The following is a 15,123-nucleotide window of genomic DNA, read 5'->3' on the forward strand; positions in this document are numbered from 1 at the left end:
ACAAGCTGATATTGATCATATCTCGTGCTGCAGTTTTAGGGCAGATTTTTTTCCCCCATAACAGTAAAATGAGCTTTACGTTTCAAACTGTCAGATGAACAAGAGAAGTTGTTAAAGTTTCATTTATTGATAAAACCAATGATTGGATTGTTTGATCAGAAGGAGATTAACGAATATTTTCAAAAAAATATTTGGTTAAATCAGTTCAATTCAGTCATTTTGTCAATATTCATGCTATTCAAATTAATCAAAATAATAATTCATTTGATATAATTAGTACAGAATTCAAGTAAACATATCAGTGGTGTTTTTTCCAAGTCTAAATTCATCTACTACTTCTGTCTTTACACATGTTCTGACCAATTTCAACTTGGCAACCTGAAGAAAGGAAAAGGAAAGAAAAGCTACAGGAATTAGTGTTTATATATGCTTTAATAAAAAATAAATAATTAAACAAACTGACTTGGTTCAGTTTGCTCACACACTAATGAAGGAGCAGAAAGGGAGATTAAAAGAGTATAAGAGAGAGTAGGTAACTGTGAGGAACAGCCAAATCAAAACTTTACACCTCAGCACCTCTTTGCACATTATTTTGAAAATTTTTACAGTAACTATAATGAGAATGGAAGGGAAATATATCCACGTAACAAAGACACTAAATCAATTAACCAATAAGAAAGCCTAATAGGTATTTAAGAGCTTGCACTTTGACACAGCCTCTGAAATAGTATCCTCTCATCTAATGATTATTTTGTCACTTGATCGTTTCGTTTCACTCCCTTCTGTGTCCGACTCTTCCTGCTCATTACATTTGAAGGTTATTGTATTGCTTTGCTCACTGTCTGTGTGAAAAATTGTGTTCATGAAGCTCTCATACATCCACACAAACACAGACATATAAACTGAAAGTCAGACAAACAATTAAACATAGTTCAGGACAAACATACGCACATTTCTTGCTTAAGTCACTGCCTGAGGAAAAACAGACAGTAGGAGAAGAGGGATAACAGAATCATAGAGCAGCATCAATGCTTAAAACTCACACACACTGTAACACACAACCCCACCAACACATGCAGACACAGACAGCAGGTGGAGATGAGAGCTCACACACTCGGTTAAATTAAGTGGCAAGGCCTGCACAGGTAACACACTGCATGCTGCAAAGAGCTAAATAAATACAAACATGCATATTTATTAAACCAGATAAATAGCAACTCAGAGCATGCAGAAGTGAGATTTTGATGTTTAGGATAGTTACAAACTATTCTGTGTATTTTTGCCTCATTACAAAACTTGCAATGCTCCCACTTGCTCAAGCATTTAAAGGATGAAAGTTAGCAGCTTATCCTCTGACAAGTTTGTCATCAGAAGTATTTACCATGGCATGAAGGGCCCCTGGCCAGACTTGTTGTGTGTCCCTCACCTGGTCAGTGGCATCAAGCATCAAATCAAAGTTTATGTCTAAGTGAGCAAGGGAATCAACTCATATGGCTCCCAACTCATTCACACCTAACGCACATATCCCAATGCATCAGGATCTTCCCATCATAGCACGGACTGAAGGCAAATAATCCAAGTTGTTGTGTAAGCCAAAGAGAATAAGTGGTAAAATGTCTGCAATCCCCTGGATACAGCAGCTAAAGAACAAGTCCACTGATGAAATCACTGATCACAGCAAAAAAAAGCATCTCTGCTGCGCAACTCAGTGCTACTGCTTTCTACCCTCTCTCTGGCTCTCTCTCTCACACTCACAATCAGGTGGCGCAATGAGCAGACTCCTCTTGCTACCCTCTGTCACTATGACAACCAGGCACTGTGAGCATCCTGAATAGTTGGTGGTGACTCTGATCAGAAAGCAATGGCGGTTCACACACCTACATTCATACACACCAGTGCTGACGCCTGTTAACCGACTGCTTCTCTCTCACTGTCATGTCGAAGTGAATCAGTTAACAGAAGGGAAAACGTCACTCTGCTCAGCATGGGCTTCTGTTCTCACCAAATGGTGTGTGTGTGTACATGTTTTGCACCACTGAATAGATCCATACATTTCCAATAGGGGAGCATCACCCGATGTATTTCCCATCTATGCCAGGCACTATTCTTTTTCTATACTTACTGATTTCTAGCCTGCTCACATGCTTTCCTCTTAGGTCAGAGGGTCAGTTATCAAGTGAGGACTTTGTGCCTGGCTTCAACAAGTCCTATTGTTGTGTGCACAGTAACCATGCAAGACAAACAGCTTATGCTGTAGCAGTTTTGCGGCATCGCAAGTGAAAATTTCCACACAAGAGACTGTCGGTTCAAAGTGAGCTAAGAGCAGCCGCAGCTATGCTTTTCAGAAATTATTTAGCTTTTCTAAACGACAAACAGAAGCACTTTCAAGCAATATTATATATATATATATATATATATATATATATATATATATATATATATATATATATATATATATATATATATATATATATATATATATATAATTAATATTTCCAGGGCTTTTTACATAACCGCTGCTGTCTGTTTTTGTTATTATTGTAAAAACAAGATGTTTCTAATTTCATATTATGCCTCTATTTCTACCCTACTTTCTGCACGAGAATTGGTGCTAATGCCCTATACTATATACTCGCTCTCTCCTTCTCTCCTCTTCTTTGCCAGCATCATCATCATCAGCAGCTGTGTGCTGGAGAGAGGACAGATGAGGAAAAAGACTAGAGGACACACTGAGCACAAGTGCAAGCAGGGAAAAAAAGCTCTTTTAAAAGGTCCCTTTCCATTAGTGACTGTGGGTCAGAGATTAAAAAGTAAGACAGAGATAAAATGTGACACAGATCTGATCCCACACACGCTTGCATCATATAGTCACTGCAATCAAACCCATCAGAAGATCCACTTTAAACTAGTTTTAAGTGGTAGTGAAATATCTGTATATTTCATTCCCTGGTCCAAGAAGCTAATAACAAAACTTATGATCAACTATCATCCGAATAGCTGCAACTTACCAGTATTATTCAGGCTGAGCACATGTCATTTTCAGCATGCAAGTATTAAACTCATCAAGGATGAAACACAAATCAAAATATCCATCCTTCCATGAAGAAAAGTTCTGATGTTGGATAAAGAAAACTGCAAACCATTACCTTACCGCATGCAGCCTTCGTCCAGTGACATAGACAGTTTCAGTCGCCACTGCTGGGGCTGAAAGCATGTGAGTGAACCAAAAACAACAAGGTACAATATACACACACACACACACACGCACACACACACACACACACAGGTAATGAAGCATGCAGAGCTGATCCACCAGCGAAGCTAACAGTCTACTCATCACTCTGTTCCAGACCATTACTGCACTACAATAGACAGAATGTTCACTGTTTTATTAGGTCTGACAGTGCTGATCGTGTTCACTCTATTTAATGCTGCACCACACACACAGGCCTGTCTCCTTGTACAAATAGAATTTCTACATTGCATATCAGAATTTATTAATACTAAGCTTCAAAATTACAAAAATTGGCACTGTTGCTGTGTAAACTCAGTTAAATACTTTAGTTGTTTCTGGGCCAAAAGACACAGACGCCTGACAAATTTATCTTTATAGAGAAAATTCATCTGTAACTACATTGCAAATCAATTTTCTTACAATTAATACACTTTACTAATCAACCACAAAAACTAACCTCTTATATAAATAACTGTTGGCTGGAGTGGTTCACCACCCGTAAAAACAAATCATTCCGCTTTATCATAGGAGATCTGAAAAGAGCTTTACCACTGCTGTTTAAAGATGTTACACACATTGCTTCTCACATAAACCTCTACCTGAGAGACAGTTAAGGGAGACAATGGTCAAATGAGAAAAAATAAAGAGGGACCACCATGGAGGTGCTATAGGGGGTCTGATTTACCTGCAAGAAACCAAGGGGAGCCAGGAAGGAGGAGACAGACTTGGGTCAGTGCACACAACCTGGGATGATTTGACAAACTGCCTTGCTGTCATCATTGCAGTGTTGAGTGAGAACAGAGTATAGAGACACTAATTACACTTGTGCTGTAAAGGTTATGTAATTACAAATGGGAAATATTGTTTGTGACTCTTTGACTTTAGTTTTCAAGCCTTTGATCCTTAAATTGGATATGCTTACATGGAAATGTCGTCGTACTGACTCATCTTAAGCAGAAACAAGGGGAGGCAGGGACAAATATAACAACAAAAAGGGGAGATCATTTTAAGCATAATTCTTCTCTAAATGCACTCATCAGACTCAGCAAACAATAACAAAACCCTCCAGTTGAAGCGTCAATCAGTGGCCTTCGATGAGACTGGTGGATTTGTTGTGATAGATCCTTGTGACAGCTGAATGGCTGGCAGCACAAAGTCTCATTTTACTGGTGAGGGGGAGTCAGTGGCTGATTGACACAGTGACATAGTGAATAAATCTCCCAGAATGCAATATGAGGGAATGTTCCATAAACAAAAACTGAATCAGCAGGTTTGCAGTAGTTTTGCTTGACATGTTTTGTGTTATCTTTAGTTATACCTCATATCTTCACAAATATGTGCAGAGATAGCATGTCACTTCTGTGTCCTGAATGTGCTGATGTGTTTTTAGCAGCTTAACTTTTGTTTTGTTTTTTGTATAATACACAGGAAACTGATCTGAGGTCACAAATCAGTCAAGCTACGGTTACATCACTATTTTTAACATAGTTAGGAAATATAGTTAATAACCCAATGTCAAATACAAATAAAGATTGATTATATGCTTAAAAGAAGTCTTAAATCTACATTTAAAATAAAATAAAGTAATGCCTGTGTTTACGGCTATTTTTAAGTGTTGGTATTTTGGTCATAAGCAGGATTGTCTTTTTACCCCTCCACCCCCTCCCTTGTATTTACTCACAAGGTTATCATGAGTTTGTCTCATGCTTCACTTTTGGCACTCTCCAGTTTCTTTCTTAAGACCTTTTCCTTCCATTTTTCTCTCTGTTCTCAAGACCCTAAATCACGGGTGTCCAGCCAAAAACATGTTTAAAAACAATAAATAAATAAAAAGTTAAAATTAAAAAATCAATAAAAATTTGAATTTCCCCTTGGCAATGAATAAAGTATCTAAAAATGTTTTAAATGAAAAATAAAAAAATAAATAAAAAATGATTCCAATCTTTAATCCATCTATCTATCTATCTATCTATCTATCTATCTATCTATCTATCTATCTATCTATCTATCTCTAGTTCTCCAGGGTCACCATCCTGCAGGTTTTCAATGTATTCCTGTTCCAACACATCTTACTCAAACTAATCACTCGTTGTCCACAACTTCATTCACTGTTGGATCCATTTAATGGAAGCCAGGTGTGTTTGAACAGGAATACATAAAAAACCTGCAGGACAGCAGCCCTCGAGGACCGACTTTGACCGCCCCTGCTCTAAATCATGTTACAATTCCTTCAAATATTGTTTTTTAAAATGTATTGTATATTTGACTTTTTCCCTACTTATTTCGCCCTTTTTCATGTCATTGTGGGTAAAAATGTAAGAAATATGAAAATCACTAAGAATTAAATGCACTTTTTACCAAACTGATAGGAGAAAATAACTCTCAGCATGAACAAAGATGATTTTTCTTACTGCACTGCAGGCCTACTGAGAAATCAAGCATATGAATGACACTGATTAAATCAACATTGACAAGCTTATGTTGCATAGTTTTGTCTTGTTTTTTTGTTTTTATTTTTTGTTTAAATATACACATTTATTGATAAATTTGACACAGAAGATAAGATTATCTGCCTTCTCCGACACAAGTGAAGTCATTCCTGCATGAAAGGTTAATTTATGCAGAATGTGTTTCGTCTGCTATTTAAATTGTTATGGAAAATATGGCCAGTCTGAAATAAGTAGTGGCAGTTCCAGTGCCCGGACACAAGTGAAAAATGTGTCACAACATCAATGCAGCTGGACCAAAATGAGTTTAGTTGTGATTCCCAAAACACGCGGAGTGAGCATTATTTACAGTAACAAAGACTTCAATAACGTCATGTCTTCAGTATTAAGTGGAAAATAGTTGCTAATAAAACTATTACTTCTTTAGTGTGTAATAAAAAGCCACCAGAAACCTAGAAAAAATATATATATATATTGTTAAGATGACAGCACATGGTGGGTGTTTAGACTAATAGCTAAAGACCACAGATGGAGTTTAGAAGTGACGACTGTTACTGGTCTGAACATCTAGCTGCCAGGTGGTATGTTATGCAAAGATCAAAGTGTTATTTCCTACACAGTGACAGCGGTAATTTCAGAAGGAGGACATGGACACATCTTAAGTCAATAGATTTGTTCTCATGGCATGCAACAGAAAAAGACTAGATATTTACGAGCAGAAATATTTTGTTGTTGTTTGTTTTTTTACAGGCAAAGCCAGCAACAGCGCTTGTAAGATATCAAGACACTGTTAAGTAGGAAGAAGATACAACATGTCTGACTCAAGAAAGCATCTGTGGTCCAAGCTGCTCACTTTGAGTGGCATATCCACACTCACACATTACATTCTGGCACCTCCAGCTGATAAGGACTTTTATCAGGGTTGTGCAAGATTAATTCAACTATTTAAGGTGGATTTAACAGCAATCACTTATATGCACATCACCATTACACAAAGTGCTATAACAACTAATTCTGCATGTTGGTAACTATAGTTTAGACTGTCCTTATATCACAGACTTGTAAGGTCATTTCAAATTTTTATTCAGATGCTAATTTAATGCTTAACTACTATTTTTTTCTTTGTAAAGTGAGGAACTTTGCTAAGAAGTTACCATACACACTAACAAATATGATGTCTGTTACATAGAAATTCACTCCTCAGCAATCATACACAGAGCTAATAGAAATACAGACAGAAAATCCATTTCAGGGTACTGTACATATCAAAGGCATCATTATCATGTCTAAATGGAAAAGATGAAAGAAGTGAGGCCCCATAAAGACATGTTATTATATCAATACAAAAGTTCAAATCAGAGTAGTCAGACTGATAATTTTGTGTTCTCCCAAGAAAGAAAGAATGAAAGGATGTTTGAAGAAAAAAAAAGGCCAAAGAAACATGACAAATACTATTCACTCACTGTGAATAGTGGACACATGAATTTATTTATTTTTTGATCAGCCTGAGGGTGCTGTATGAAATGGTTGCTAAGCACAGATGAAATGAAGTTTTGGGTTTCAAGAAGAGGGGAAAGGAATACATATCTGTCACACTAAAAAAAACTAAAGTGAAAACAATACAAAGAATGAACTTTGTGCATATCTAGGTTCACTATACAAAATTTACAGACTAACCATCCTCTACTGTTTCCTAGGTTACCGCCTGTAGTGGGCAACAAGTGCTGACGAGCATGGCTGTGAGAGGGGAAGGAAAAACACAAGCATGGGGGGGTGAAATAAGGAAGAAAATGTCATTTGAGTCTTTTTTCCCATTATATTTCTTTAACAACTTCTCTATCTAAAAGAGAACTGAAGCAGTCAAACCTGATACATGGGATTTGGCCAAATATTCACCTTTCAGCATCTTTTTTCCATTTAAGATAATCTTCCCTAAATTTTTCCTGATTAAATTAGATTTAATGGGTATGGATAATTAAATGAAATTTTGCCCTCAAAGTTACCCCGTGCAGTTGGAAAGGAACACAGTAAGCCTCTTAAATAAGTAGGCCATCACAAAAGCATTCATGGACCATTTCAGCTCCACAAATGACTGACCTCAAATATGAGCACAGATTTGCACTAGTTGAGCAGAATATTTTCAAGCTCCTGTTGACAACTGAAGGAAGCTGCAGTTATTTCAAACATTTGTATGACCATAATGTAACAATATGAATATTTTTAAACAAAATATTATGTGTGAATCACCATAAAAGATTCTGCTTGAATAATGCACACAGGGAAACAGTCAGTCACAGCCTGTTATGCCAGTATTGGCTTCAAAAGGTTGACTAAACTTGAGGAAAATGTATAAGAAATTGTGTGCTTTTCTAGCTACCAGGCACATCAAATATTTAAAGCGCATAAAGAAAAAAAAAGGAGGAGGACATGTTTTCGATGATGCATCATCTTGTATTTTTTCAAGAAGGAAAACCCCAAACCAAATTTTACTTTCTAGTCAAAATATTTCCTGTCATGCAACAGGAAAGGATAAACATTCTTTTTATCTGTCAAACATGCAATCAAACTATTATGTATTTGAAATGTTAGCCTGATGGTTGTTGCAGCACGGGTCAGTTGCAGAAAAGAAGACAACAGAGTTAGAAATCTTTGCTTCCTTGGAGAAGACTGTAGTCACAGCATACAAGCTGATGCAGACTGGTTGAGTTCTTTTGTGCAACCAGCAGCTTGAATGATACTGCTAAACAAGTGTAGCTCCTGTGACAAAGGCAGCAGGACTGACCTGATAGAATATCTAAATTACGTTAACCTCGGATACATATGTTCTACAGAGCAGAGTGTGCCATTTGCTTTTTTGTATTCCACCACTAACAGCTTTTATTGTGGGGCTGTTAGACAAACTCCATGAATTTATATCAATCAAAACAGATTTATGAAAGAAACAGCCTTTTTTTTTTATACACAAGGTATTGCATTTTCCCTACAGTGTTTTCATCGGAATTTAAAAAATACAATCAATCCCATTAACCACTTGTAACTTCCTTCAACTGAGCTCTATCACATTCATTAGTATTCAGGCTGTCTCTCTGACTCTGCAGCATTACAGTCCCCAGTAACAGCAGCAGGAGCTCTACTGTCAGTGCTGGGGTGTTTTGACACTGAATCTCTTAGATCTGACTGAGAACACATAACATTGCAGGACATGCAAATGCAAAAAAACAGCTTAGTTTGACCTTTTTACTCACTTCATGCTCACTCTTAATTGTACATAAGAAAGTATATTATATTTATCAAGTCAATGAATAATTTGCTTTGTGCGAAAGAGAAAAATAGTATTTTAATAACTGCTTTTATCATATGACCCTCACATGGTACAACACAGGCACACATTTTATACTGCAGCAAGGATGACCATATCCCCAACTCCCCACCCCCTCCCCTCCAGCCAGAAAGACAGATAGTGAACTTCAGTCCTTCATCTGAGCTCTAGTCACAATTACCTCTCTTGTTAGCAATTTCATCCTGAGGCTGAATTCTCTTGAGGGCAATATTAACATGCAGCAGCTCCACTCATACACCTTTATGGCCTATCTGTACCAGTGGTGTCAGAGAGGAGTGCATTGTTTAAACAAACAAATCTCATGATCCACTCATGAGCAGCTTAGCCAAGTGGGTCTCTGTATGAGCAAAGCTAAATAACAAAAGAAAAATCTTGGTTAAATACTGGGGGGGGGGCATATTGTATATTGAAGACCACTTCATTTGTATATTCTTGTGTTTAATATGTATATCCTCTAGGACTTAATAAATGTACACCACTAACAACTGGTCTAAGTTTTTATTTAAACTAAAAGTATGATGTCCATTTTATTTATTAACAGTTTTCACAATGTAATGGAAAACTTAGCTTACAAATATAGAAGACTTGTGGAAACATATTGCATGTATTCCATCATTTTGTTATTCTAGTGGTGCCAGATTTAGGACATATATTTGTCAAAAACACACAAATGCACTTATACAGTGAGCAGTCACATTGCTTGTGGACCATAGAAAATGTGCAGCAGGAATAACCCTTAAGCCACTTTTAAGTTGTGTGTTTTTGTCTCTTTATTCAAGGAAGCAAAATCTTATGTATAAAATCTTTTATATCTGTGCTCAAAGACAGATGGAACAATAGAAGGGCAGATACAAAAAGTCTGCTGTCTGAGTCTGCAAGCAGGACACTGGTCTTTTATGGGTGCTCTTCTCACATTCCATAATGGATTCTTCCATCACAGGACGAAAAATTAACGCTATTATAACAGGTGGAGTAAAATCTTTTTTAATACTGCTGATGGCTGGGATGGTCTTTGTCCACTCATTCCCTCATACAAACTTTGGCTTAAGTGAAGTAATGTAGAGTTTGTACAGTTTGTGTCCAATTCAATAGTCACTGTATACTGCATGGATCAGTGAGATAGTAAATATAAAAACTGTTTAACTGTAAATTTAAAAAAAAAACAACAACTTTTTTCTCATTTTAAAACTAATTCATTTGCAGAATTGAAAGACTAGTTGGTACAAACACAAATTCCCATGAAAATGTGTTTTTTTTTGTCCCAGCCAAGTTAAAAAGGTACATGGCCCTTTAACAAAATATCTCACAGAGCAACACATTGCAAACAGAGGCCCAAATTTGACTTTTATCACTAACCTTTTCCAGCTTTTCAAAATGCTCCCGCAGGAACTTCATAGGACGCTCAGGCTTAGCGATGCAAAGGTTCACAATGCACTCTTTGAGGATCTGTTGGATGTTGTGCTTCTGCACAAAAATTTCACAGCTCTTCAAACTTTCGTCTTCTTCCAGAGTGGAGGAGGAGGTGGCCATCTTATCTTTTATCTCTGTGACAGTGGGAAAAAACAGGGTGGACCATGAGAGGAGGGGAGGGAAAGCTGAACAGAGAAGGGGATAGAACAGTGTAAGGTGGGTGGGGGGGGGGGGGGGGGGTGGGGGGTTGAGGAGAACAGAAACATTGATGGGAGGGGCAAAATGGGGTGTACAAAAAGCATGATAATAGATGAATAAAGGAGAATAGAGGAGGAACGGGTTGTGGAAAGGAGATGAAAATACTATAATGCATGACATGATGTTGTTTGTTGGCAATAACCTGAACATGATGTCTCATGATGAATGAAACAGTTACAGATGCAGTTGTGTTGTAGATTTGTAGATACCAGCACCTAAGTTAGTAGCTCAGTTAGCAAACTGCAATACAACTGGAAACACAATGTGAATTTGTGATAGGTATAATTTTACTGGTTCACTTTATACCTGATTAAAGAGTAAAGCTTGAAAATTTTAATCTTTGGTTTTAAGACACCTTTGGAGTCATGTTTAAATGTGCAATAATCTTTTTTTTTTTTTTTTGCATTTGTTGTGATTAAGTAAATTAGATTTATCACATAACAATAGTGTTATCAACATAGACATTTTCTTGTCAAGGAAGTTTCTTAAAACTGTGAAGTTCCAAAACATATAACACCTCAAGTGTCAATACAAACCCCTTTTACCAAAAATAGTTAGTATAAATAATGTAATAAAAAAAAAAACAAATGCAATGAATTGAAATTTGCTGAAGAGGTGAGAGGCCATCCACCTTTGTTACAGCTCCTCTGTTCAAAAGCCAGCTTTAGTGCACCAATTCCCAGTATGCTAAGTTTTGATACACACATCAAAACTTAGCTCAAACAGTGCAAACTTAGCGGCTATGACTCTATATATTTAGTGAGTTTTCAGACGCCTCTAGCAACTCTTTAGTAACAAATCTAGAGACAAATCTAGCTACGTTTTTAGTTCTTGTTGGTCTTATTACTGCTTCTCAATGAGCCTCTCCCCCCGCAGTCACACAGCCTCATCCTCACACAGAAGTTCTACCTTCCAACTGCAGTCAGAGCAGGAGATGTTCAGTTGCCACTGGCTGCTCTTGCTCTCGCTTACAGTCAGATATTATGAAGAGTGTGGATGACAACATGAAAAAATAATCAAAGTGCTGTAACACACTAAGACTTTTAATTAGACATCAGCATGAGCTGTTAGTTAAAGTCATTAAATTGGCACTTTAAACTTTATGCCTGTTCAGTTTTGGCCAGGGACTTTTTACTTCTTCTTTTTCTACTATTTTGAATTCAAATGCAATTGAAAGCTTTCGTCTAGGCGTTACAAGAACTTGGGTTTACATTGTTAATGTCTGTGTCTATTATTTTATTAAGTTGTGAACTAAAATCCATTTTAATAATAAAGTTTTGCTTTGTGGGGCAAATGTTATGTGATTAAAAAGTATGTGTGTGAGTGAATATATGCCACATCAACATGTCAGGGTTTTTTTTCAGCAAGGTTTCTTTTCTGTATGACCACTTTAAACCATGTTATGTCTCTTCTATCACAGCATAGCAGCCCTATATGCACATGTCAGCTACTGAAAGTATTTAGAGCATTATTAAATAAGAAAATGCTAAAGATGAGCCCTGAATTTTCAGCCAAATGAAATTCTTTGTCAAGCATGCACATCTTGTACTATGTACTTTACGATGCAGTTGGACCCTAACACTTGAATAGTACTGCTAAAACAAGACTGTTGATATGAGTGTGGTATTTTCAAATCGTATTTAAATTATTGCCAAGCCATTAAAACTTGTTCTTATTTATATTTTATGAATTTTGTGTCAACTTATTTCATATAATTTTTATACTGCCTGAGGCATGTAAAATATTGACCAGGAACGAAGGTTATGGTTAAAATGAAAATGAGAATAACATTTTCAACACTGATCACGCTAAAATACCTTCCATGTGATCATATTTATTTAAACATGATCATCTTGAAAAATGACACTTTCACTGGTAAAAATAAATAAATAAATAAATACATGATAAGGCTGATATCAAAATAAAAAAGAAAGAAGGAATAAAAAAGCACAAGTCCGTAGAAACTGTCTATAGTTATAATATTGTAGCCTCGATACTTTAGCATCATGTCTCTTGATGAGCCAAGAAGGAAGCAGATTTGACTACCTCGTTTCACTTCCTTGAAGGGAAATCGCGTTTTCACTCCAGTTATTACAGCATTATAAATCATATTTGAATGCGGGTCTGAGAATGTCATCTATTGAGTACAGTTTCGTGATAACTAATGCTGCAGGTGTGTCCACACACATCATTTTTACACGACAAACTGTGACGCTTGTGATTGAACAGAGCACCTGCTCAAAGGCATCCAGGATGCAGCTAACACAGCTAGCTTTGCTAACCTTAAAATGACAACCAAACCACAAAGAAGAGAAACTACTGCACCTACCAGAATCATAAACGTGACCAAGGGCCTGTTCTGCGCAGATGTTTTGTCAGCATTATACAGTCAGTCCTCGCGGGGGGTTCTTACCGTTATTTCTGGAGGATGCTCAGTGAGAAAACACCTTGCTGGTGGTGGTAGTGGGAGATTGATGGGGTGCCGCTTGTTAGCTCGGATGCTGCTGCTGCTGCTGCTTTGCCTCTCTCTGTTATCGCTCCGCTCTGCGTCAGTCCCGATGACGTCAGTATGTCATCTTCCCGACCGCAGCGGCGATCTCTCGAGGCCAGCAGCAGCGAGCACGTGGCAACCCATTTACAGGTGGAAAAAAGTGAACGAGAGAAAGAGATAGAGAAATGACAAAATAAAAGAAAAAGGCTTTAAAGAAACACCAACCCAAAATATCTTGAATATGGTTTTATCCATTACTTTAGTGTTACTTTTTAATGTTTATTTTTCAAATCAAATGGTATGAACATCTCAAACGGATGTGGACTGGCAATGTGCGCTCATTGGCTTCCGTTCAGACATTAAACTCGGGAACACAGAGCTAATAAACAGGGGAATTCTGAAAAAGTTTGATGAATTTAAATCGGAAGAACTGGACCTTCTTTCATGTAAAGATTGGAGGCCACAGATTAGATTGTCACATGGTGACTTAATTATTTTGTTTTTTTTTTAAATGGCTCTAGGTTTTGTCATTTTACTTGCTTTAATGTAAAAAAAATAGGAAAGTGCTTCACTTGAATTGATATTTAACTTACTTAAAACCAGCAGATACATTTATGGCTTACATGCATATATTTAAACAAATATAAAGTATTTGATACATCGTATATCATATATCATATCATATCATATTATATCATATATCATAATATGTTAAAACGTTCGATAGACTATTATGTTATAATACAATATATTGTTTCAGTATTTTGAAGGCTAATTTGTTTTTAATTTTATAAATCTATATATTATCTGCAAAATGTGAATTTGCTCCCAGTATTGTGAGTAGGACTGACTGATGTTGTTTTTAACACGACCAGAAACAAAGTTAAACTGTTGTACGAGCTCTGAACTGTGAGTGCAAATAAAGTTTGAACATTTGAATCTGGAGCTAACGTAAAGAAGCCTTTGTTTGTCGTGCAGCTACCGGTTTCCATAGTGATTGTCAAGATGGCAGCGACAGCGGATGGAGATGGGCATGCTGCCTCTGACATTTTGAGAGGACTCGCTCGAGATTTAAACTATCTAAACGAGGATAACAAGGCGACAAGAAAGAAGGCTCTTGAGTCCATAAAGAAAGAGACGATAGATAAAGGGCATTCTAGCAGCGTCTTACAGGAAGTCTTCTCTGCCCTTTTGAAGCCTCTTCTCAAATGTCTGTCAGATCCAATGGAAAGATGCAGGGAAATCACGATTGCGATTATAACAGAGTTTATTCGAAATGTACCCAAACCGGAGGAATCGCTGCCTTATCTGATGCCCTGTTTGGCTCAGCGACTGGGAGATAAAGAGATCTTGGAGCCTGCGGAAGAGCTCCGGCTGGCTGCAGTGGAGATGTTGACTCTGACGGTGGAGGTTTGTGGGAAACATTTAGCGCCCTATCTGAACGAAATGATCAACATACTGCAGAGGACCATCGTCGACCCTTTCCCGGATGTGAAACGAGAAAGCTGCAAATGCACTGTGTACTTTGCTAAATCTGTGCCAGGTTTGTAGACGGGCTTTTGTTGCTCATAGCATGTTACCATGGTTACGAAGTGCACAGACAGCAGCTCAGTCTTGTGCTGTGGGGCTGTTGCAGGTACGCAATATTGTCACTGACAGCAAATGTTTATTATTGACGTAGATGGCAGAATGGAAACTTAAATTTTGGGAAAAAATACAAAAAGAAATAAACCGTGAAAATAATTTCCTTAATATTTATAGAATTATAATGAAATCATGAGAATTATTAGCATATTATTGAATTTAAAAAAAAAAAAAAAAAACTTAACTGATTGCATTTGAATGTATTTTGCATCTTTTTTTTTCTTTTTTTTTTCAGAACACTTTCATATGCAAGCCGACAGCCTTGTCAAACCTCTCATGCTAATGATAGCACATCAAC

The 15,123-nt window shown here is 37.0% G+C and overlaps 2 protein-coding genes across 2 annotated transcripts in view; one reads left to right on the plus strand and one right to left on the minus strand.

Moving 5' to 3' along the window:
- prkar1b (protein kinase, cAMP-dependent, regulatory, type I, beta) overlaps positions 1 to 10,558 on the minus strand; it is a gene marked incomplete at its 3' end in the record, with an annotated part of 57,481 nt that extends 46,923 nt beyond the window's left edge. The window contains exon 1 of the mRNA XM_079252520.1: positions 10,379 to 10,558. Within this exon, the coding sequence (XP_079108646.1) occupies positions 10,379 to 10,552 (174 nt within the window). The 5' untranslated portion in view covers positions 10,553 to 10,558. The remainder of the gene's footprint in view (positions 1 to 10,378) is intronic.
- Positions 10,559 to 14,186: 3,628 nt separating this feature from the next.
- The window catches only part of dnaaf5 (dynein axonemal assembly factor 5), a gene marked incomplete at its 5' end in the record, with an annotated part of 26,144 nt that continues 25,207 nt past the window's right edge, over positions 14,187 to 15,123 (plus strand). The window contains 2 exons of the mRNA XM_079252452.1: positions 14,187 to 14,724; positions 15,061 to 15,123. The exon at positions 15,061 to 15,123 is cut by the window's right edge and continues 122 nt beyond it. Coding sequence (XP_079108578.1) covers positions 14,187 to 14,724; positions 15,061 to 15,123 — 601 coding nt within the window. The remainder of the gene's footprint in view (positions 14,725 to 15,060) is intronic.

Source organism: Telmatherina bonti, assembly GCF_933228915.1.
Source record: "Telmatherina bonti genome assembly, chromosome: 14".
Lineage (NCBI taxonomy): Eukaryota > Metazoa > Chordata > Actinopteri > Atheriniformes > Telmatherinidae > Telmatherina > Telmatherina bonti.